General features: G+C 57.3%; 1 protein-coding gene and 1 long non-coding RNA gene across 2 annotated transcripts in view; one reads left to right on the plus strand and one right to left on the minus strand.

Moving 5' to 3' along the window:
• ZFHX3 (zinc finger homeobox 3) overlaps nucleotides 1–18,790 on the plus strand; it is a 73,373-nt gene extending 54,583 nt beyond the window's left edge. Inside the window, 7 exon segments of the mRNA XM_087729020.1 lie at nucleotides 2,678–2,785; nucleotides 3,842–3,972; nucleotides 4,262–4,462; nucleotides 7,479–7,581; nucleotides 8,002–13,440; nucleotides 14,339–14,440; nucleotides 14,443–18,790. Coding sequence (XP_087585146.1) covers nucleotides 2,678–2,785; nucleotides 3,842–3,972; nucleotides 4,262–4,462; nucleotides 7,479–7,581; nucleotides 8,002–13,440; nucleotides 14,339–14,440; nucleotides 14,443–15,767 — 7,409 coding nt within the window. The 3' untranslated portion in view covers nucleotides 15,768–18,790.
• A 3,522-nt stretch (nucleotides 18,791–22,312) lies between these two features.
• LOC148042849 (uncharacterized) lies at nucleotides 22,313–23,522 on the minus strand. The gene is made up of 2 exons (XR_015698468.1): nucleotides 23,117–23,522; nucleotides 22,313–22,611 (listed from the first exon to the last, which is right to left on the minus strand). It is a non-coding gene; the product is annotated as an uncharacterized LOC148042849 (long non-coding RNA).
• Between the last annotated feature and the right edge of the window lie 59 nt (nucleotides 23,523–23,581).

The raw sequence follows: 23,581 nt of genomic DNA on the forward strand, positions 1-23,581 counted from the left end.
AAACAAAGGAAGGGGCTGCTGTAGATGCAGATGCCACATACGGGAGTCAGTCTGGGCAGTTTGGAGAGGAGGTGGAGAAAGAAGAGAGAGGTGGAAATAATCCTTTGCTTGAGGCCCCGAGGGAGGCTGGGGCTCGAGTGCAAAATATCACATCTCCAAAGAAGGTGGGGGGAGGGGGCTCCTGCGCCCGTCTTGTGCAGCAACCAGGAACCCCTGTGCTTAATTGGAGGCTTTTCCTCCGGTGGTCCTTGCGTCCTTGGGAGAAGAGGCAAAAGGCGGGAGTCTCCCTTTCCTCCTGCAAGCTCCCCGTTTTTCCCTCCAGGCCTTCTGCAGGTGGACGGGAAACGGTGGCCATCCTGGCGCTCGCCCGGCCCTCCTTCCGTGGCATTCTTCCCCTGCCTCGGCACATGGCAGGTGGCCCAGGGGATTGGGAAGGCTCGGATCCGGGGCTTCCCCCTTCCGTTGGCTGAGGGAGGGAGGGAGGGCTGGTTCTGGTGAGACGGGATGGGAGAAGGTGCTGCGTTTCGAAGAAGCAGCCTGTGCACAATTAAAACTTGTTTCTGGTAAACCTCATTCCAGGAAGATGAGCTTTTAACAAAAGGCTTTTGACAGCTGCGGGGTATTTCAAATTTTTTTTTAATGCTGAAAGAAAAATCAATACATTTTTCTGGGTTATACATATTCAGAGCAGGCTGGATATTTCCATTATAATGGAAAATGGTGTCTGTTCCCATCTCGCCTGTCAGAGCTGCACCATTGCATTTTCCAAGCCACTGCTAAATATTTCAGACCCAATTTGATTGTGGTTTGTGACAGCTCATGTTTCTCGGCTGCTGAATCTTCTGGAATGGGATGCCGGCGGGGGGGGCTATGGGGGGAGCCAGCGCAGTGCTCCACTTTCCTCTTCCCGCCCTCTGCCTCCCCAGCCACGCCAGCCTGGCCGTGTTGGTAAGGACTGTCATTTTGTCAAGCCAGCATCTAGGAGGCCTGAATCCCAGAGGGAGACCCTGGGCTGGAGGGAGGGAGGGAGGAGACCTGGCTCTGCTGCCTAAAATCTGGATGTCTGCCAGCACGAAGGGCGGGAGAGGCAAAAGAGGGTTCCCTGCGTGGGAACACGAGTCCAGCGTGTGCCTGTTTAGGGCCTGGCGGTGCCCCGGCTTGAGAGGGAGGATTTATCTCCAGTAATTCAACCGCACTGAAAACTCTTCAGGTGGGCAGCCGGCCAGCCTGCCCAAAGGCAAAGAGGGGTCCTGGTACCTCTGATGCCAACCTCCCCATGTTCGCTGAGGCCCTGAGAGCAGCACCCTGGAATGCAGGGGGCTGGCTGGAATGCAAGAACCCCTGCTCAGGCGGGTGAGAAGAAGGCTTCCTGGCCCCAGTTGCTCTGCCCTGCACTTCCCAAAAGCCTGTCACGAAGGTGGCGGCCTAGGGGGCCACCCGCAGAAGGCTCCAAGGCCCTTTGCCTGGCTGGATCCCGGCCACCTACAGGCTCCCCTGTCTCCTCTCCCGGGCACTCAGTTTTGCTGCTGACACTGCTGAGTCCGGATGGGGGCAGCCGGTCCAATGCGGGCACGGAGAAGGGAACCGGCAAGGAGGGTCCAGTTTATGAAGAATTCCTCCCCCCTCCCCACGTTTAATTGGCATTCTCCTCCATGGTTTTTAAGCATCCTAATGATCTGCTTTGCTTCATCTTGTTGACCAGCCTCTGGGGCAGTTCTCCTGGATTCCCTCCGCCCCAGACTGGCAGCCCTCTGCTCCCAGGTAGGGGGTGGTGCCCATGGGGGGCTGCAGAGTCCCAGGAGCCCCCTCCAGCTGGGTTTCTCCCACCACAGAGGCGGAAAGGCTGGTCGGGGGCTTCCATTTGTTAAGCGGAGGGGGGGGGTGCCCATCCGTCCCCTGTCCCTGCCGCCACAGGGAAGGGAGAGAAGGGGTTGGCTCTTCCGCTTCCCGGACTGTCCTTCTCGCTGCAGAATCTGCCGTGGGAGGAGAGCGGCCCAGGGCCCGAGAGCAGGGCTGCTGAGGGCTGACCTGTTTCTGCAGAGAGACAGAATCAGGATGGGGGTCGTCATTTCCTGGAGCCTTCAGCTGCGGCCTTTCCCATGGAATTCCTCCTCCTCCTCCTCCTCCTCCTCCTCCTCGTTTCTCACCAAGTGGGCTCCTTCGGCTGCTTCAAGGAGGCTCCCTTCTGCCCTGAAGGGGCCCCTGCTGGTGCTTCCTTCCTTTTGAGGCCCTGCTGACGTTCCCCAGAGCCTCCGTCCGAGAAACCTCTGGGAATTCTTGGTTTTGTGGCCAAGAAATAAGCCCTCCCTTCCCTCCCTTCCCTCTTTCTCTCCCCCCCCCCCAAGTGACTCCTGCTGATTGTGTGTCTTTCCTTCCCCCTCTTAGTCCAGGGGCTTCTCCTCCCCTCCCTCTCAGGAAACGCCTGCTGAGGCTGCTTCAGGGCTTCGGGGGGGGGGGGTGCAGAAGGCTGGGATTTAATCCTCGGGGGGGGGGTGTTTCTCTCTGCCTAAGAGGCGCTTCCATTTCTTGAGGGCTGGGGAGCATGGGGAGCTGGCCACCGGGCCCCCAGAGGTTGGGAAAGGCTCCTGGCAGGGCCTCTCCTGACTCTGGGCGGGGCCGGCGACTGAGCCAGCTGCAGGAGGCCTCAGGTTGCCTCTGGCGCTCTCGTCCCCTCCAGAGGAGCTCATTGGAGATGCGGAAGGACTCGGCGAGGTGGCCACAAGCCCTGATGAGGCAGCCAAAGAAGTGGAGAGCGTGGCTGACCAGGACCAGGCCACGTGGGCAGGTGAGCAGGGTGGGCAGAGGCCTTGCTGGCTCCTGCTGCTCCATGTACGCCTCCCTCCCTCCGCCCATCTTGTCCCTCGTGTTTCCAACCGGAGCGCAGATTCCGATGGGGTCTCAGGTGGATTTGAGTGCTGCTTTATCTGTCCGTCAAGCGGCTAGTGCGAAGCTGAAGGAGGGAGAACGAATCCCTCCCTTCAGAGGGGGCTTGTATTCACACACATCGCCCTCGGGTGTTTTACCCACTCGGAGCCAGCCGTGGGCAAGCAGAGGAACGGGGCAGAGGGAGGAGCCGTCCACGGGGCTTCACAAAGAGGGCGTGTGGCTGCATTGCACTGAGCATGTGGGATGTGGGAAACCCAGAGAAGGTGGCAGGGCAGCAGAGGGCCCCTGGCAAGGCCCGGTTTGTTTCACGCACACAGCGCTGGGGCCCAGGGAGCAGGACTTGGGCTCAGAGGGGGCTTCATACGTATGGAGGCCCAGGGCTGCTTGGGGCTGAACCCCTCCTGGCCAGTCCACCCTTCCTGCTGCCAGTGAAGAGGAGAAGAATTCCTAGAGCAGCCCTAGGAGAGTCTAGGAATGCCACCTGCTTCTCTCTTTTCAGCCCCCTCCCTACCACCAGCATGGCAGAGGCAGGAAAGGAGGGGTGGTTGAGGGACGGGGAAGGCGGGGGGAGCCTTCCAGTGACCCGGGCACCCAGTGGGTGAGGTGGGGCTGGTTCACTGGATGGGCACAGCCTGAGTCCTTCTGTGTACAGACAGGAGCCCCTTGCAGGCGCTCGAATGGGGAGATTCCTGGCTTTTGGCCATAGGATCCTCAGGCCCAGCTGCGGGGGTGGGGGTGGGGGGGAGGCTGGCAGCAGCTTCAGCCCCAACTACTCACCTTGTGGGTGACAGAAAACTGCGCTCCTCCCCAGGAGCCCCTTGGCTGAGGCTGAAGTGGGAGGAAGGCAGGGATGGGGGGGGAGTGCTCTGGGCCGAGGCTCCTGCAGCCTCTCCCCCTGCCCACCGAGGCCATCGGACCCTGTTTTCACAGAGCGGTCTTTCTATCTCTTTGGCAGCTGAAGGTCCCCAGGCTGAGAAGGAGCCAGCAGAGCCCTCGCTGCCCTCCAAGCACCCTTCGTTTTCAAGACACTCGGCGTCACCTGTCCCCAGATGGCCCACGCCATCGGACGAGGCCAAGCTAGAGCAGGTGAGATGCCGGGGTGGCCCTGGCGCCTCAGAAGCCTCACCTCGCTCTTGCGCTGAAGCAAGAATGCCCTGCCTTCGCGTCTCTGGGCAGCCCAGTGCCAGCATGCAGAGGGAGGGAGGGAGAGGGAGGGAGGGAGGGAGAGGGAGGGAGGGAGGGACAGAGGGGGAGGGAGGGAGGGAGGGGGAGGGAGCCCTGAGAAAAGCCGTGAGGGACCGGCTGGTGGGGCAGGCTGTACTGTCACCCGGTCCCCTTCCCACCCCTGTCGGCACCTGCTCTCTTCTGCCCCCAGGTGTACCACTGCCTCTACTGCAAGTACAGCAACCCGGATGTCAACCGGCTGCGGGTGCACGTCGTGACCCAGCACTCCATCCAGCCGATGCTCAGGTGCCCCCTCTGTCAGGACCTGCTCAGCAACAAGCTCCACCTGAAGCTGCACCTGACCCACCTGCACAGCGTGTCTCCCGACTGTGTGGAAAAGCTCCTCTTGACGGTTAGTTCCGGGGGGGATTTTGGGGCCCCTCCACCGCAGGACACGTTCAAGGCATCCAGGCGGGCACCGAGAGGAGGAGCTTCGGGAAAGCAGAGGGAAGGGAAGCTTGGAGGGGTCAGAAGACCCCGCTGTGGAACCGGGAGGCCTCCTCCGGCTGCCACGGAGGCCTAGGATCCACCGTGACCTTCTCCGCAGCCTCCTTTTGGGGCTCTTTCCGAGGGATTCCCCCCTCGTCCCCACTTCCCTGAGAGGACCCCTGTGCTGAGAACGGTGCCCAGGGCTGCCCCCGTGAGGCGAGAGGTGCGTTTGGGCTGCAGTGCTTGCCAGCAGTGGACGACGACTGGGCCCAGGAGAGAACGGGGGAGGTGGCCCCTTTCCACGGGAACGTCCTGGCCCCCAGGCCCCTGGGGAAGAGGACCTCGTCCGCTGCCAGCCATCTCAATTTGGCCCTGGGCAAAGGGCCGGGGCTGGACTTGGAGGCTGCGGCCGCTACAGGCGTGGCAGAGGTCCCCCCTCCTCCTGGCTGCTGGGACAGGGCTCCTCCTTAACCCGAGAAACTCCCTGGAAATAGCCTCAGCTCTGAGATACCCAGCTGGGTCCGGGGGCGGGGGGGGTGGGGGGGGCTCGCAGTTCCCCGGCAGATTGTGCTGCTGCAGCCAGGAACCTCCTGGGCAATGGGGCCAGGCGAGGGTGTGCTGTGCTCGGGGGCTCTGGATTCCAACATCCCTCCATGGCTTCTCCAGTGGAGAGGAAGGGCTGGGTCCCCCTTGGTGCTGCGGGAGGGGTGGGTGGGGGGGTGGGCATAGTGAAATCCCAGGGAGGGGGGAGCAGTCCACCTGGAGAGGGGGGAGGAGGAATGAGGAGCCCTGTTGATACCAGCTGAGGGTGTTCTGGCTCAGTGGCCCCCCTGGCTTCAGGACTGGGGGCTGGCCTGGGTTCTCTGCAGCCTTCTCGTGCAGAGGGCGGGTGGAGGCTTGGGCAGAAGTCCCTGCGGGGAGCCCACCCTCTGCTTCCCCTGCTCCCATTGCTCGCCCCTCCCGTCAGCTGTCCTCCGACCTCCCAGCCACCCAAGGTGGCTCTCCTTCCCCTTCTGATAGGAGGCGGTGGAGAAAGTCCTCGGCCGTTGTTAATTTGGAGCCCCGTTGGCCAATTAGGAGGCCCAAATTAGAAGCGACCTTGATGCTGTGCCTAAGGAAGTTTTCCTCCTCCTGGCTGGCTCTGCCTGGGGGTCTTTGTGATGGAAATTGCCTCCTTTGGCTGCCTCCCCACAGCAACACCCCTCCCCCTCCAGGCTGCAGAATTTATTTGGGGCCAATTATATTCCAAGGGGAGGGAGGAACCGAGAGGAGAGCCTTTCTTGCCCCCTTGGAGAGGAGGAGGAGGGGAGGAGGAGGAGGAGGAGGAGGAGGAGGAGGCCATGGGTGCTCGGGGGGGGGGGGGCGTTAGCAGTGTGTGTGTTTTTGCGTTTGTTTCTGCCTCTGTGTGTGTGTGAGAAGAAGGGATCCCAGGAAGCCTGAGCAGCCCTGGGCCGACTGAGCCAAGTGGGGATCTGAGGGACCTGGGATGAAGACGCCCCTGGACGTGGGTGGGTGTGGGGGGGGGGAGAACTTCTTGCCTTTCGCCCTTGCAGAGAAGAGCCTTCCGTACTTGGCTGACTTCCCATTGTTCCTTGTAGCCACCTGCATTTCTTCCCTCGTCAACCTGCATGAAAACATTTCTCAGGTCCCCTGTGCCGGAGGGCTTGGAAAAGGCATGGAGGAGTTTGTGGGACCCAGCAGCCCCCGATTCTGGTCCCTTTCCTCAGGCTACCCCAGTGGGAGCAGCCTGGCCCTGGGCTCCTGGGAAAGGCCTTCTCCCTGGGCCAAAGGCTGCCCAGCCATCCAGGCTGCTCCCTTCCTTGCACTCGCTTGAGAGGAGGACGGTCATCCCCAGGACTCCCGGCCTCTTTCCTAGGCGTCCAGAAGGAAACCCTGGATGGCGGTCAGTTCCCCCGGCAGGGCTTCCCTTTCAGGAGTGGTTCTGCCCGCCTCCCCCGTAGCCGTCAGGGCTGGAGAGACTCCGCAAACGGCTCTTCAACCCACTTCCTACTGCTGGCTGTCATGGCAGGACTGTCCGCAGCCCCCCCCCCCCCCCCGGTGGCTCATGGTCCCTTCCCTGCCGGCCTCCCAAAGGAGTTGCTGGGACTTGTGGCAGCCGTGAGGGGTCTTCATGCTTGAAGATCTGGGTCTGGTTGGAGCTTTTGATGATCCAGCCTCCCAGGACGTCCATTCTCTCTGTGGAGTTTACCCGGGAGGGAACTTCCTTTTCTCCAGCCTGGGAGATGGGGGAGGAAGAGCTTCTAATCCTGAGCTTGGAGCGTCTTCTCCCCAGCTACAGTCTGGACTTGTGGCAGTGAGGGAGGAGGTCCCCTGAGTGGGGGGTGTGTCCGTGTCCAGAGTGGGCTCCCAGGCCAAGGGTTCATGGGGGAAGGGGGCCTGAGTGGTGGGCCTATTGGTGGGGAGAAGGGGGGGGCCTGCCAGGGTTCCTTTTGCTCCCGTGTGCAGCTGACGCAGCTGAAGCCTCCCTCCTTGTTCCTTTCCTGGACCCCGCTGTGCTCCTTTGCTTGCGCTCCCTTAGGGCCAAGTCACCCCCAGGAACAAGGGTGCAGCCATCTTTGCTGAGGACTCTGGCGCGTCCTCACCTCTTTAGCTTTAGTTAAGGGCTTTTTGCATCCTCAGCCGCTCGGCTTCACTTCCTCCCAGGATACCCCAGAATTGTGCAGAAACACCGTTACAAATTCAGTTTGAATCGTGCAAAGTGGAGAAATAACATCAGTGCTTTTCATTCCGTGGATGCCATGAGTTCCGTCTGAATGCAGTCGCAGGGACAGGCGTGATGGGCTTGCATGTTGTTTAAAAAACGGAAGGAGCTGAAGTGCAACCCCCCCCCCCGGGGGGGCTTTGTTGGGGCTGGAAGGCTCCCCGCCTTGCAGAAGGTTTTAAATGCTGTCTCCTGGTTTTCTTTGGCGCTTTGGCAGGTGACCACGCCGGAGGCCGTCATGCCTAGCAACGTGTTCCCCACAGCAGCAGCGGCAGTGGCAGCGGATCGAGATGGAAACGAGGAGCCCCTCCAGCCACCCGGTCAGTCCCATTTTTCCCTGGGCCCTTGCCAAAGTGTCCCCTGAGAGGGAGTGGCGGGGCCCTTGGCATGGCCTCGGCCCTGGGGTGGCCCTTGGGGCCTGCGGTAGCTCAGAGCTGGCCTTGGCATCCACACCTCTGCCTTGCTCATTCCAGAAAGGGGGAGGGGGGGCGTAAAGGAAGAATCTCACAGGGGGCTGGGATTGGGAAGCAGCACACGCCCACACACGCACACGCACAGAGCTCGGATAGAATTGGGGCGGGGAGGGAGGGAGGGAGGGAGGGAGGGAGGGAGGGCCGGGCTCAAAGGGGAAGCTGAGCCAGGCAAGAGGGGAACATGACTTTAGGCCAGGAGGAGGCGGGGACCAAAGCACAGGGGTGCCCCACCACTGACCAGTCCTTGCTCTGGTTCCCCTTCCACAGAGAGCTCGGAGGAAGGGGGCAAAGGCCTGCGGTTGCTGCCAGAGGCCGTGAGGCATGGCAGCAGCGGAGGGAAGCCTGCGGCGTCCGAGCAGCCCGGGGCCAGAGAGGAGGAGACGGGCTTCTTTTGCTGGAAGAAGGGCTGCGGCCAGGGCTTCAGGACCTCCTCTGCCCTCCAGGCCCACTTCGGTGAGACCCACGGCAGGCGGCCACAGCTTCCTGTTTCCGATCGCCACGTCTACAAGTACCGCTGCAACCAGTGCAGCCTGGCCTTCAAGACCGTCGAAAAGCTCCAGCTGCACTCCCATTACCACGCCATCCGGGCAGCCACCATGTGCTGCCTCTGCCAACGCAGCTTCCGCACCTTCCAGGCCCTCAGGAAGCACCTGGAAGCCAGCCACCTGGACCTGAGCGAAGCCGACATCCAGCAGCTGCACAGCGGACTGCTGGTCAACGGCGAACTGTTCGCCGTGGGGGACCTTCCGTTGGCTGAGGACCACCCCGTGATGACGACGGAGGAGGAGGAGAAAGAGGAGGAGAACAGCGACCAGGAAGACAAGCAAAGCCCTGTGGGAAGCGACTGCGGGTCCCTCCAGGAAGACTCTGGCTCAGAACCAAAACGGGCTCTTCCCTTCCGGAAGGGCCCCAATTTCACCCTGGAAAAATTCCTGGACCCAGCCCGCCCCTATAAGTGCACCGTTTGCAAAGAATCCTTCACGCAGAAGAACATCCTCCTGGTCCACTACAATTCCGTTTCCCACCTGCACAAGCTGAAGAGGGCCCTGCAGGAGTCTTCCGCCAGCCAGTCCGAGGCCACCAGTAGCCCCGACCACAAGCCCTTCAAGTGCAGCATCTGCAGCGTGGCCTACAGCCAGAGCTCCACCCTGGAGATCCACATGCGCTCTGTGCTGCATCAGACCAAGGCGCGAGCAGCTAAGCTGGAAGCAGTCAGCGGCAGTGGCCACAGCAGTGCTTCCCTGGGCTCCTCCATGCCCAGCCCCTTGGGGGCCGGCACCACGAGCCTCACCTCCTCCTCCGCTGCCCCCCAGAGCAACATAAGCACGGGTAGCACCGGCTCTACTCCGCCTCTTCTCAGCCAGGCTTCTTGCGACCCCACAGGGCAGCCTCCTCTGAACCTGCCCATCCGGAGCAGCCACTCGCCTGCAGCCCCCTTGAGTCCTTCAGAACCTAAAGAGACCAATCGTAAGAAGCCAGGAGATGCGCCTGCGTGCCGCCAGCCGCTGCCCCCACCGCCCAACTCTCTGATGCAGGCCCAGCTGCAGCAAGAGCTGCAGCAGCAAGCATCGCTTCTGCAGGCCCAGCTTTTCAGCCCTGCGCTCCTGCCCCACTTCCCCATGGTCCCAGAGGCCCTCCTGCAGCAGCAGCAGCAGCAGCTACTCTTCCCCTTCTATTTCCCCAGCGCCGAGTTGCAACTGAACGCCGAGGTGCGCTTGCCGATGACCAACGGCACTTTGACGCTGGGCCTGCTGGAGGATCTGAAACCCCAGCTTCCACAGCCAAGCCACCCGCAGATGATGCAGCAGCAGCAGCAGCCGCCGCTTCCACTGTCACAGCCTCCATGTGTGCCCGTCCCACCGAGCGTGGCCCCGGACAAGAAGGCCAAGTCTGTGGCGAAGGAAAAGGAGGCCCAGCGAGAACAGGAGATGGCAGAGAAGGGCGGCAGAAGCCCCTCCTGCCAAGAGCCCCCCCTGCCTGAGGCCAGCAAGGCCCAGGAGAAGGCTGACCCAGCGGGGCCCACAGAAGCAGCCGGGAGCAGCCCCGAGGAGGCGCCTTGGCTCCCTCCCCGCATTGCTGTGGATGCTCGTGGGAACGCCACCAAAGCTTTGCTGGAGAACTTTGGGTTTGAGCTGGTCATTCAGTACAACGAGAACAAGCAGAAGGCGGCCGGGAGGGTCGAGCAGGGCATCGGCCTGGAGAGGCTGGAGTGCGAGTCCTGCAGCAAGTTCTTCTCCAACGTGCTCATCCTGAAGACCCACCAGGAACACGTCCACCAGCACTACCTGCCCTTCCAGCAGCTGGAAAGCTTTGCCCAGCAGTACCGAGAGCACTACGACCAGCTCTACCCGCTGCGGTCGTCCCTGACGCCTGAGCCGGCCCCACCGCCCCCTCCTGCCCCCGCCGTGACTGCTGCCCCTCCCCAGCCCCCTTCCACGCCCACCCTGCAGGTCTCTGCCTCCCCCATGACCTCTCCCTCCCTCGCCCCCAATCCGCCTCCCTTGCCCCACACACAGCCCCTCCCTCTGCCGATGGAGCTGCCTCTCTTCTCGCCACTCATGATGCCCACCATGCCTTTGCAAGCCCTGCCGGCCCAGTTGCCGCCCCAGCTTGCCCCCGTCGACTCTTTACCAGCAGAGCTGGCTCAGCTGTACCAGCACCAGCTCAACCAGGGCCTCTTGCAGCAGCAGCAGCAGCAGCAGCAGCAGCAGCAGCAGCAGAACAAGAGGCCACGGACACGAATCACCGACGAGCAGCTCCGGGTCTTGAGGCAGTATTTTGACATCAACAATTCCCCCAGTGAGGAGCAGATCAAGGAGATGGCCGAGAAATCTGGTCTGCCCCAGAAGGTGATCAAACACTGGTTCCGAAATACGCTTTTCAAGGAGCGCCAGCGCAACAAGGACTCGCCGTACAACTTCAGCAACCCTCCCATCACCAGCCTGGAGGACCTGAAAGTGGACTCCCGGCCGTCTTCTCCGGAGCCTCAGAAGCACGAGTACTGGGGGAGCAAGAGGTCCTCCCGAACCCGCTTCACAGACTACCAGCTTCGGGTGCTGCAGGACTTCTTTGACGCCAACGCTTACCCCAAGGATGACGAGTTTGAGCAGCTGTCCAACCTGCTGAACCTCCCAACTCGGGTGATCGTGGTGTGGTTCCAGAACGCTCGCCAGAAAGCCAGGAAGAACTACGAGAATCAGGGGGAAGGCAAAGAAGGGGAGCGACGGGAGCTGACCAACGACCGATACATCCGGACGAGCAACCTGAACTACCAGTGCAAGAAGTGCAGCTTAGTCTTCCAGCGCATCTTCGACCTGATCAAACATCAGAAGAAGCTCTGCTACAAGGACGAAGACGAAGACGGGCAGGAGGACAGCCAGAACGAAGACTCCATGGACGCTACGGAGCTCCTGACGCCCAGCAGCTCCACCTGCAGCACCCCGATGCCTTCCCAGGCTTACGGCACGCCCACCTCCTCCGCCAGCGCGGCCTTTCCGTCACAGAGTACCACCGAGGCGGATAGCGACTGCCCTGCTGCCTGCCAGCCTAAAGCAAACGCTGCCGATGAGAAACCAAAGCACCCGGAGCCTTCAAGCGCCGCGCAACAAAGCCCGGCTCCAGACAAGCAGCGGCAACCAAAGCGAGATGGGCAGGTCCCGGCGCAGGACCAAGAAGAGCTGAAGCTGAGCTCGGTGCACCCAAAGGCCTCCCCGCCCCTCCAGCAGCAGCCGGCCCACCCTCTGCAGGGGGGCCCGCCCCAGGCAAGCCCTCCCCCCGCCCAGCTGTCTCACCTGCCTCACAAGCCCCTGGCCACGCCCATTGCGCAGCAGCTGGCCAGCCTGCCCCCTCAGCTTGTTCCGTATCAGTGTAAGCAGTGCAAGCTGGCCTTCCCTTCCTTTGAGCACTGGCAAGAACACCAGCAGCTGCACTTCCTGAGCACTCAGGGCCAGTTTCTCCACCCTCAGTTCGACCTGCCCTTCATGCTCTTTGACCCCAGTAACCCACTGCTGGCTAGCCAGCTGCTCTCTGGGACCCTTTCCCAGCTGCCCATGAGCTCGGCCACCTCGCCCTCCACCCCAACCGCCACCATGAGCAGCCTGAAGAGGAAGCTGGAGGAGAAAGCCAGGGTCAGCCCAGTCGGGAACGATGGCGGCGCTGGGGGAGAGGAGCCCCAGCGGGATAAGCGCCTCCGGACCACCATCACCCCTGAGCAGCTGGAAGTGCTGTACCAAAAATACCTCCTGGACTCCAACCCCACACGCAAGATGCTCGACCACATCGCCCACGAAGTGGGCTTGAAGAAGCGGGTGGTGCAGGTGTGGTTCCAGAACACCCGCGCCCGGGAGAGGAAAGGGCAGTTCCGAGCAGTGGGGCCTGCTCAAGCCCACCGGCGGTGCCCCTTCTGCCGGGCCCTCTTCAAAGCCAAGACCGCCCTGGAAGCCCATATCCGATCTCGGCACTGGCATGAAGCCAAGCGGGCGGGATACAACCTGGCCTTGTCAGCCATGCTTTTGGACTGTGAAGGAGGAGGAGTGGGGGGCCTCCTGGGGAAAGGAGACCTCTTTGACGGGGCCAACTTTGCACAGCTGTCTGCCCCCGGCAGTAGCAGTGACAGCCAGGGAATCCCCCTCTCCCCAGGCAGCAAGTCTCTCGAGCTGTCTCCGCAGACCCTGCTGAGCCCGTCCTCCATCAAGGTGGAAGGCGTGGAAGACTTGGAGAGTCCCTCGGTGTCCTCGGTCCACCTGAGCTTTGACCAAGCCAAGCTGGACAACGACGACTGCTCTTCCGTCAACACAGCCCTCACAGACACGACGACGGGGGACGAGACCAATGCAGACAACGACAGCGCTACAGGGGTCTTCACAGAAGCCAGGGGGAGCTTGGGGCCAAGCGAGGGTCTGACCAAGGCGGCCATGTTAGCCATGTCAGAGTACGAAGACAGACTCTCCTCGGGCCTGGTGAGCCCAGCTCCCAGCTTCCACAGCAAGGAGTACGACAACGAAGGCACCGTGGATTACAGCGAGACCTCAAGCCTGGCAGACCCCTGCTCTCCTAGCCCGGGCACCAGCGGCTCGGCAGGCAAAGCCGGGGATGGCGGGGATCGGCCAGGACAGAAGCGCTTCCGGACCCAGATGACCAACCTCCAGCTGAAAGTCCTGAAGGCCTGCTTCAGCGATTACAGGACCCCCACCATGCTGGAGTGTGAGGTCCTGGGCAATGACATTGGGCTCCCCAAGAGAGTTATCCAGGTCTGGTTCCAGAACGCCCGAGCCAAAGAAAAGAAAGCCAAGCTCAACATGGCCAAGCATTTTGGCATTAATCAAAGTGGCTACGAGGGGCCAAAAACCGAGTGCACCTTGTGTGGCATCAAGTACGGTGCCCGCCTATCTGTCCGGGACCACATCTTCTCTGAGCAGCACATCTCCAAAGTGAAAGAGACGGTTGGGAGTCAGCTGGACAAAGAGAAGGAGTATTTTGACCCGGCCACTGTCCGCCAGCTGATGGCGCAACAAGAGCTGGACCGACTCAAGAAGGCCAATGAAGCCCTTGGCCTGGCGGCTCAGCAACAAGGCATGTTTGACAGTCCCCCCTTGCAGGCTTTGAACATTCCTGCCAGCTACCCAGCAGCCCTTCAGAGCATCCCTCCGGTCCTGTTACCAGGTTTGAACAGCCCATCCCTGCCTGGCTTCACTCCTTCCAATACAGGTGAGTTGCACCTGTCTCGCGAACTTCCCAGTTTGGCCGTCCAAAATGGGAGGAGGGGAGAACGTGGATGAAGCACGCCCCTGCGGAGGCAGGAGGAGTCTCTGCTAGAGGCACTTCCTTTTCAGGTGGGGGGGGGTGGGGGTGGGGAGGGGTCTCGTCTTGAGAGCCTCTTGCAGCCTAGGAGGGGAAGGGAGCCCGAGGACGGAGGAGAAGGATCAGCCCTCTGCCTCTGGAGGCAGGTGGGATGGGGAGGTTACTGGTGGCCTTGCTTCTTATCATCTCTTTAGGCCGGCATGGGGGAAGCTCCGTTGCCAGCCCTCCCGTTGCTCCATAGCAGCCACGTGGATTTCTACAAGAGCTTTATGGCGTTGAGTGTCTGTTTTCTGAGAAAAAACAATGCCCTGCCTGAGGTGTGGCCCCTCCGTGCATCTCCTGACCCTGTTGAATCACGTCCACTTCTGGTTTCTTAGGCTCACCTTCCTGATCTCAGCGGGAACCTTTGAGCTTTTCAGACTGTCCTGCAAGTGGGATCCTGCCGTTCTGGGTGCCCTAGAGGGGGCTGCTCCCGGAGGGGTCTGGTGGGGCCCCTTTGGGTCCCTCTCGGAGATGACGGGGCAATAGGAGTGGAGGCTTTCCCTTTAAATGTCTGCTTAGTGAATAAACCAAACAGCAGGACAACTTTAAAATGACAGAATTAGAAAAAGAAAAACACAGCAGGAAAAAAGAAAGCGAATGAGATACATATGTACGTGAACATTAATAGATTAAACATTCCGTGTTTGGAAGTTACTATGGGGGGCGGGGGGGGGTTCCTTCACCAGGGCCATGCTGACCATTTAGGCCTAAATCCTGCTTTTTCTCTCCCTGTCCCTGAACCCGTCTCTCTGCTTTGTTCCAGCTTTAACGTCTCCCAAACCCGCCCTGATGGGTCTGCCAGGCACAAGCGTTCCCTCGCCCGGGCTTCCCACCTCGGGATCCCCAAATAAGACGGCCCCCCTCAGTTCCCCCCGCCAGCACAAACCTCCGTGGGCTCCACAACCCCCCTCCCACTGCGGAAGGACAAGGAGAGCGAGAAGGCGAAGGAGAAGGAGCGCCCCTCCAAGACCCGGGGGGAGGCCCTGTCGGGGCCCAAGAAGGACAAAGGGGAGGCGCCCAACCCTGGCCAGGCTTTCCCCGCCATGGGGCCTGCGCTGGAGTACTCGGCAGAGCCTACCCAGCTGCAGGCCCTGCAGGCGGCTCTCAACACGGAGTCCCTGGCCTTGCTGACCAATCCCTTCCTCCCGTGTTTTGTGCCCGGCTTCTCTCCGTACTACGCCCCTCAGCTCCCGGGGGCCTTGCAGAGTGGATACCTCCAGCCCATGTACAGCATGGAAGGGGTCTTCCCCTACGGCCCGGCCCTGTCGCAGGCCCTGCTTGGCGTTTCCCCGGGCTCCCTGCTGCAGCACTACCAGCAATATCAACAGAGCCTCCAGGAGGCGCTGCAACGGCAAGTGCAGCTGCCCTTGCCCAAAGGCAGCCAGCCCCCCGTCCCCACGGAGGGCCTCTCCCCTGAAAAAGGCCCTGCCAAAGAATCCCCCAGGCCAGAAGAGAAGAGCAGCTCCCGCCAGGGATCCCCCCGAAGAGAGCTCGCCACCGCAGGAAGCAGCAGCAGCAGCAGCAGCGCCCCGGACTCCCTCTGGGACCCCTTCATTGTCCCTCCGGTGCAGTACAGACTGGTGTGCCGGAAATGCCAGGCCGGATTCGGGAGCCAAGAGGCGGCCGACGTCCACCTGAAATCCCTCTGCTGCTTTGGCCAGTCGGTGGGGACTCTGCCCGAGATGGCGCTTCAGGTGCTCGCTGGCGGGGGCGGCTCCTACCAGTGCGTGGCGTGTGAGAGCACGGTGTGTGGGGAAGAGGCCCTCCAGCAGCATCTGGAGTCTGCCCCCCACAGACAGCACCAGACAGTCCCCCGAGCAGCAGCCAGAAACGCCAAAGAGCCCCCCAGTCAATTACCTCACTCTGCCTGCCTCCCTGACCCGAGCACCGCATCTACCTCGCAGCCCACCGCTCACCCCAAGGACGGCCCCCTGCCCGCCGCTGCCCCCCACTCCTCCAAAAAGCCCTGGCCTCCGGCAGCCTCCCCTCCGGGGAAGCCCCCGCCTCTCTCCTCATCTTCAACGGTTACCTCAAGCTCATGCAGCACCTCAGGGGTTCAGCCCTCTCTGATGCCAAGGAAATTCTCTTCGGAGGAGTCTGACTCGGGCCGCGGGCCGGAGGCGGGGGGCCCGCTAGAGCCCAGCTCCCCTCGGGACGGCGGCCTCCCCAGCGTGGACCCTTTCCGATTGTAAGCTTTGAAGACAGACTCTTGCAAAATGAATCTAGAAATAACAAACCGGTTTCAGAAATAGACTAACTGCAATCCCAAAGCTTCTAACCAAAAAAGAAAAACGAACCGAGGGAGAAAACGCCTGGGTGGTTTTCCCAGAGGCCGATGCTGGCAGCTCGGCTTGCTTCTGGGCGGCCGAAAGGTTTGCTGTGGCTCTCTCAAAGGTGGCTGTCACCCCCCCCCCCCCAGGAATCAGCCCCCCCACCCGCACAACCCCCTTGAGAGCACAGTGGAGGCCAGCATAACTGTGTGGGAAAGCAGATCGCCCGGGACCATTTTAAACTTCTTGCTATCTTAGCCTTCAGATACCAATGGCTTGCTTGCTAAAAGGAAAAAAAGAAATGTAACATTTTTATTCTCAGGTCAATTGCTCACACTTTGTTCGGTTTTCAGAATCATTGTTTTATATAAATATATATATAATTTCTTTTCTTTTTTTTGGTTTTGATTTTTTCCAAGGAAAGGATTTTTTGTTGTTAATTTAAAAATGGGCAGAAAGTATTCAAGAGAAACAATGTGAACTACAGTAAGTTAGCTTTCTGGGGATTTTAGGGGCATCTTTTCTGCTGAAGCCAATTTCAAGGGGGACCATTCAGCCCCCCTCCCCCTTTTCAGAAAAGAAAACACGCCGAGTGTTAAGGACTTGGAGTTCTAAACAACTGACTTTCTGTATTTATGATAGATATGACCATTTTTGGTGTTGAGTAGATTGTTCCATTGGAAATGAACTGAAGCAGTATGGTAGATTTAAAGACACCCCCCACCCTTTTGTGTATGTTTAGCTTTTGTAGATGGTCCGGCTGGCGGCTTCTCATTCGATGTTGTCTTGTCCATTCCTGTCCTGACCGGATGGAGCCCAGTCTGACTCGCCGCAGCCCTTTTGCGTCCGTCCCTCCGTTCCCCAGGCCATCCTGTCCTAAGCTTCCACTTATCAGTCGCTGCCTTCGTTCCTCAGAGGGCGGCTGCAAAGTTATTTTATAAAGTTAAAGGAAAAAAGGGGAATCCCTTCTGAAATATTTTTCTTGGGAGCTCAAAAGTTTCTAAGGTGTATCCCTGTCGATTGTGCACTTAACTCTCTCTCTCTCCTTTCGGCTTCCTTCCCTCCTCCCTGTGTAAAGGCTCCATTTTGGAAATGTTGGCCTTTCTCTCTCTCTCTGCCCTTGGGGCCCCCACGTTCCTTTTGAAGGACTTTCCGAGATGGGGCGAGTGGGGGGGCCTTTTGTTTCTTTCCTCCAGAAGAAGTTTATGCTTTAAATAAAACCCAAAGACAAACCCTTTCGGCCGCTGGTGCAGAAGGAGCAAAAGAGGCGTCTTTCGAGGATTCGTTTCTCTTTTGGCCACAAGGCTCCCTTGGGCGCCCAGGAATGAAGGAGCCTCGGTGCTTCTCCCGCCCTGAGCCTCGACAGACACTTGGGGGGTTCTTACGGCGTGCCGTGCTCAGAAAGGAGGAGGGCGAGCCTGGAGAGCCATAGCCCAGATGTCCTTCTGTGGCCGTCTCCTGCAAAGGGAAAGGGATTCGGCTGCCAGGCTGAGTTTGCGGCCAGGTGTTTTGAGCCCAGTGCCGCCATCCCTGCGTGCCATACCCCCCCCCCCGCCCCCAAGTGCTCTGCCAATAGAGCCTGCACCCCTTTCACTTCCCAGCTCCAGACCCTCCCCCTGACTGACGGAAGGGGGCTCTGGGAAAGGCAGCCTCCCCACTGCTGCCCCTCTCTTAGCTGCTGATGACTTGATGGGGGATCCACCACCCTTCCCTGACAGGAAACCCCTTGCCCTGAGTTGCCCTGTGCCCCAGTGGCCGCCGGGACTGCCCCGAACAGCCCCCTCTTTAGATCCAAAGTGGTGTGGGTGGGTTCTCATGGTTTGAGAGAGTGTGTTGCTGTTGAACATGACTTAGTATCCTGAGACTATTCATTTTATCTTTGGTTCTTTATGTGGTATATACCTTGTTAGTTTAACACTAGCCTTTCCTGGCCAGTTTTGTGGTCTGCTTGCGTTGACCTCTTTGGCCCCCTCTCTATCTTCTGCCCTGGTTCCCTCCCTCTGCCCTCTTCTCCCGTTCTGCCTTTCCTCCATCTGCCTGGGGCATCCCCAGGTCCTTCCCAGTCTTCTGCCTGCAGGCCTCCACACTCAGCAGAGCTGACGCTGCAGAGCTGCCGGGGAGGACATTGGCAGCAGGGTCCTCCCTGGCCGGGCAGTGGCAAGCATTGACCAGGCTCCTGCCTTGAGCCAAGCTAAGGCCCAACCATGATTGCACCTCACCCTCTGGGGCCCTCTGGGGAGGAGCAAGCAGCTATGGCGATCCTGGCCTCCGAAGAGGGCTGTGCCAGCGCTTGAGGCTGAGGGCCTTTCCGCCTCTGAGCCCTTCTGTTTGACGGGAGGAACCAGGGGGAGGCCAGGAATAGTCCTGCCCAAGAATGTTAGCAATGCAGACGGACGTGGCTGGCTCCAAGGTGGTGCCCAGCTGGGCCTGGCCCTTAGGCCTTGGGCACATGAGGAAGTGGAATCCTTTCTGGTTGGTCGGTTGTCTGGACGGGTGGATGGCTCTGAAAATCCTGCCCACTGTGAAACACATAACTTTTTACTATTTTTTCATTCCTTTGGTTGGGGGGAGGGGGACAAGACTGGATAAAACAGAAAGTATAAATGAGGTGAAGTCTCTAAACAGCCTTTGCAATGTACAAAAACTAGAGCAAGTGAAACCAAAAATGACGTTCTTGGTGTTTTTCTATAATGTCGTCTTGTTAGCTTTTTTGTTACTGTAATAATGCTGATCTCAAATTGTACCAAAATACATAGAGATGGACAAAAGCAGAACCACACAGAACTCTAAAAAAAACCAAACAAATTTTGTCACAAAACACTTTGTTGTCATAGTTAAGTTGATTGTAGATGGTATTGAATATACTCCTTTGAAAATATTTCATCAAGTATGTTTCCTGCTCATTGTGGTACATTAAAAAAAAATGAGCCAAAGCTCTTCTTGTCTCTGCTGTGCCAGAGTCTCTCTCTCTGCCCGAGGGAAGGACGCCCCCCCCCCCGCATGCTGGACAGAACAGGACAATGGCAAAGGCACGAGGAATCCAGGATTTGGGTGATGGGATCTGCTTGCTTGCCAAAAAGCAAGCATGGCTTCTCTCTGGGCCCAATGATCTCCCAGGGCTCCTGGGTGCTGGTTTTGGAGAAGGGACGGGCCAGAGCACGGCCAGAAACAGCTGCCGGTCTGCAGAGTGGAGCTCTCCAAAGAGGTGGCCAAATGACCAAGACCAGCATTCAGCCCAAGCGACCCTGGACTCCCTCCCTGTAAACTGGACCAGGACACAAATCATCGCAGACACAGATGGATAAGCACAGGGAAGTGAAAAGGGGGGAAGATGGGATGCAGGGCGGTGGAGCCCTTTTCCGTTTCCTGTGGATGTTGCAATTCCGACTTCGGTGGCGGAAAGTGGGAGGGGCTCATTCCTTTGCGAGGTTGTTGCAGAATAATGGGAGCTCGTGTCAAGGGAGAAGGGGGTGGGGGCGGCTTGAGGAGAAGTGGCAGGTTCTTTGCTGGAGTCTAGGAGTGTCCCTCAAAGAAGCCTCTCCGCCTGGCTGCTGGGTCCATTTCAAACGATTCCATTGCAGCCATGGTTTCTCATGGCTGGCTACTCATGTGTATGCGGGGGGGGGGGAGGTATTTTGGGGGCGAGATAGCAAAAATTAAAAAGAGAAAAATATCTTTCCCTCTCCTGGGAGGGACCCCATGAAAGAGGAGCCGTTTGCTCCCTGCCTTAGGACAGACACTGCCGTATCCAGCAGAGCAGCAAAAGGCGGCGGCAGCAGCACCACCACCTTGGTGTCGGGTGGATTTGTGTTGCTCTGAAACGGAGCTGCTCTTTGTGGCTGTCTTTCTACTAGATGCAGATTCCTCTTTAAGCAGCACTAGCCAAAGATGGAGAAATCTACGCAAAAAGAAAAGGGAGTGGACAAAAGAAAAATCTAAATCAAATCAACATTTGGTGTAACCACCCTTTGCCTTCAAACCAGCATCAATTCTCATAGGTCCACTTGCACAAAGTCAGGGATTTTGCAGGATTATAGTCAGGTGTATGATCAACCAGTTATACCTAACGGGTGATAATGATCATCGGTGTGTCACACGTAGGTTGAAACCCAGTCATGAACTGAAACAGAAACAGCTGTGTGGGAAGCTTAAAACTGGGTGAGGAGCAGCCAAACTCTGCTACCAAGGTGAGGTTGTGAAAGACAGTTTCATGCCATGGCAAGATTGAGCACAGCAATAAGAAACAAGGTAGTTATACTGCGTGAACAGGGTCTCTCCCAGACAGAGATTTCAAAGCAGACTCGGGTTTCAAGTTGTGCTGTTCAAGCTCTTTTGAAGCAGCACAAAGAAACTGGCAACGTTGAGGATCGTAGAGGCAGTGGTCGGCCAAGGAAACTTAGTGCAGCAAATGAAAGACACATCAAGCTTATTCAAAATTGGAAGATGTCCAGCAGTGCCATCAGCTCAGAACTGGTAGAAACCAGTGTGACCCAGGTACACCCATCTACTGTCCAGAGAGGTCTGGCCAGGAGTGGTCTTCCTGGAAGAGTTGCAGCCAAAAAGCCAGACCTCCGATGTGGGAACAAGGCCAAGCGACTAAAGTGTGCACGAAAAGATAGGAACTGGGGGGCAGAAAAATGGCAGCAGGTGCTCTGGACCGATGAGTCACAATTTGAAATAATTGGCTGTAGTCAAAGGCAGTTTGTTCGTCGAAGCGCTGGAGAGCGATATAATAATGTGTTTGCAGGCAACAGTGAAGCGTGGTGGAGGTTCCTTGAACGTTTGGGGATACATTTCTGCAAATGGAGATTTGGTCAGGATTAATGGTGTTCTCAATGCTGAGAAATACAGGCAGATACTTATCCATCATGCAATTCCATCATGGAGGCGTATGATTGGCCCCAAATTTATTCTGCAGCAGGACAAGGACCCCAAGCATACAGCCAAAGTCATTAAGGACTATCTTCAGCGAACAAGAAGTACTGGAAGTGATGGCATGCCCCCCCCCCCCCCCCCCAGAGCTCCGATCTCAATATCACCGAGTGTGTCTGGGATGACATGAAGAGACAGGAGGAGGTGAGAAAGCATCTACATCTACAGATCATCTGTGGTTCTCCAAGATGTTTGGAACAACCTACCAGCCGAGTTCCTTCAAAAACTCTGTGCAAGTGGACCTAGAAGATTTGCCGCTGTTTTGAAGGCAAAAGGGGGTCACACCAAATATTGATTTGATTTAGATTTTTCTTTTGTTTGCTCACTTTGCATTTTGAAAATTGACAAAAATAAACAATCATTATTTATATTTCTGAAAGCATTCTTTGTTTACAGCATTTTTTCACACCTGCCTATAACTTTTGCACAGTACTGTGTGTGTGTGTGTGTCTGTGTGTGTGTATTTTCGTAGATTTTCACGGGGGTAGGTATGCTGGTCTTGTTGTGTTCGGGTCTTTTCCCATGTAAGATTGAGATTGTCTTGGCAACGTTTCGGCCAGGTCTCACTCACCATCTTCAGGTTGAAACAAAGCCAGCACTTCACACACCTCCACCAAGATTTATAGAAAGACGGCAGCTCCAACCACGCTTTAAGCCCAAAACACCAGCCTGAAGATGGCGAGTGAGACCTGGCCGCAACGTTGCCAAGACAGTCTCAATCTTACATGGGAAAAGACATGAATGCAACAAGACCACCATACCTACACCCGTGAAAATCATACACACACACACACAAACACACACACAAATATACATACATATACATATATATGTACATATATACATACACACACACAGACCTCAATCCTGAGAATTAACCACTCATTTGCCTTGACTTTCGCTTGCCTTCTCCTCCCCTAGCATCGCAGGGGAACAAGTGGGCGGGTGATGCCATTGGGCAGAAATGCCAGCCTTCTGCATGCCCCCCCCTCCCCAGGGCTCCATTCAGCGCTGTCTTTGAGTAACGGTTTGGAGAGGAATCCTCCCTGTGCAGGTGCAGAGGCAGCATTTTTCCCTAGGATGGGTGTGGGTACACAATTGCACACAAATTAAAAGATGGAACTGCTGCTTCTCAATTGGAATGAATTTAGCTAAGCAATCTCCAGTGAAGTAATATTTTTAAAAAACATATTTGATACACGTTCTCATACTTGTATAAGATTCCTGTGCTCCTTTTAGGCTTCTTAGCCCTGAGACAAGGGGGAAGAACTGGAGAAGTAGCTAAGAAGTGGCAGGGAGGCAGGATGCATGGAGTGAAGCTGCTTGGGTGCTAATGAAAGCGAAAGGCAATTGGAGCCTGCTGGCTTTGTTCAGATGGTATCATGGTTTTGGTTACCCACGTTTAATGAACAGACTATAATTTTGCAATTACACAAATCATAAAACCTGGATAAACAGCCTGAATAGCTACAGCTGCACTGTGTACTCAACAAAAATCAAAGCACTTTATAAATTAATGTGATTATATAGAGAACCATTAACTGAGTTTACTTTGTTGCAGGTCAAGAAATGGTTTTGTTTCTAGATTGGTTACAGGCAGTTAGAAGTCCCAGGAATACAAACATCCAGCATTAAATTGTCATTTAAACTCTTGGATGATGGAATGTTTCTGGATTTTCCTTTTCCTCACCAAGGTTCAGGACTGGCAAATTTGGGTCAGTTGGACTGACATGATGCAAAACCCATTTTTCTTTGCCGACTCTTCTATGCACCTTGAATCCTTTTCTGGTGTCCACGATAAGTGGCCCCCGAAGTTTGGATCTTCTTTGCAGAGCTGTAAGATAGATAGATAGAATTCTTTATTGGCCAAGTGTGAATTTGTCTTTGGTGCAGATGCTTTCAGTGTACATAAAAGAAAAGATACCTTCATCATGAATTGTAAGGTGTTCTTAAGGTCCCCAATGCTGCCCCAAGTAGCAATAGCAATTAGACTTATATACCGCTTCCTAGGGCTTTCAGCCCTCTCTAAGCGGTTTACAGAGTCAGCATATCGCCCCCAACAACAATCCAGGTCCTCATTTTACCCACCTCGGAAGGATGGAAGGCTGAGTCAACCCTGAGCCGGATTTGAACTGCAGAACTGCAGTCAGCTGAAGTAGCCTGCAGTGCTGCATTTAACCACTGCGCCACCTTGGCTCAAGTGAATCCTGATCTTGCCCATTGTGGCCCTCAAGCCAACAGAGTCCCTCTCTGTTAAGAGAAAGCACGTCTTCATCCTTAAATGAAACCAGTGGCTGGATCCCCTGCTAGTCTCTATCCGATCCTTAACCAATACCAACCTTAGTCAAGGCTCGGACTCTGTGGCCCCTGTTATCTTTGCTAGTTTATGCTTCAGAGCATGATGTGAGCCCAGATAATGAGTCAATTCAATAAAGCATTAATTCCTGTGTGAACACGGCTATTCCTTTTTATCCCCTGGCCCTCCTCCAGCATGGCATTCTCACTCTTGGCAGAATTTTGTTTGTGAGGATCTTTCAAAACAAAAGATTGAAGCCAACATGTCAAGATGATGACAACTGAAGACACAGCTCCCTGGGACTACAGCACCAGCGGGGTTAGGCAAGGATGGCTTCGGTTTCTGCCCCAGGCAATCCTGCCACTGGCCTCCCGGACTGGCCTAGAAGAGGGGGGGATGCCCAAGGGAGAACATTTCCCTCCTATTCAGGGAGCAGGAAGGCGCGTTCCTCGGGGCCCCTTCCAGCCCAGCAGAAAAAGTATCCGGGCATCGATTTGCACAGAGAGGT

This window comes from Thamnophis sirtalis, unplaced genomic scaffold (genome assembly GCF_051295495.1).
Source record: "Thamnophis sirtalis isolate CommonGarterSnake01/CBP01778 unplaced genomic scaffold, rThaSir2_p1.2 scaffold_14, whole genome shotgun sequence".
NCBI classification, from domain to species: domain Eukaryota; kingdom Metazoa; phylum Chordata; class Lepidosauria; order Squamata; family Natricidae; genus Thamnophis; species Thamnophis sirtalis.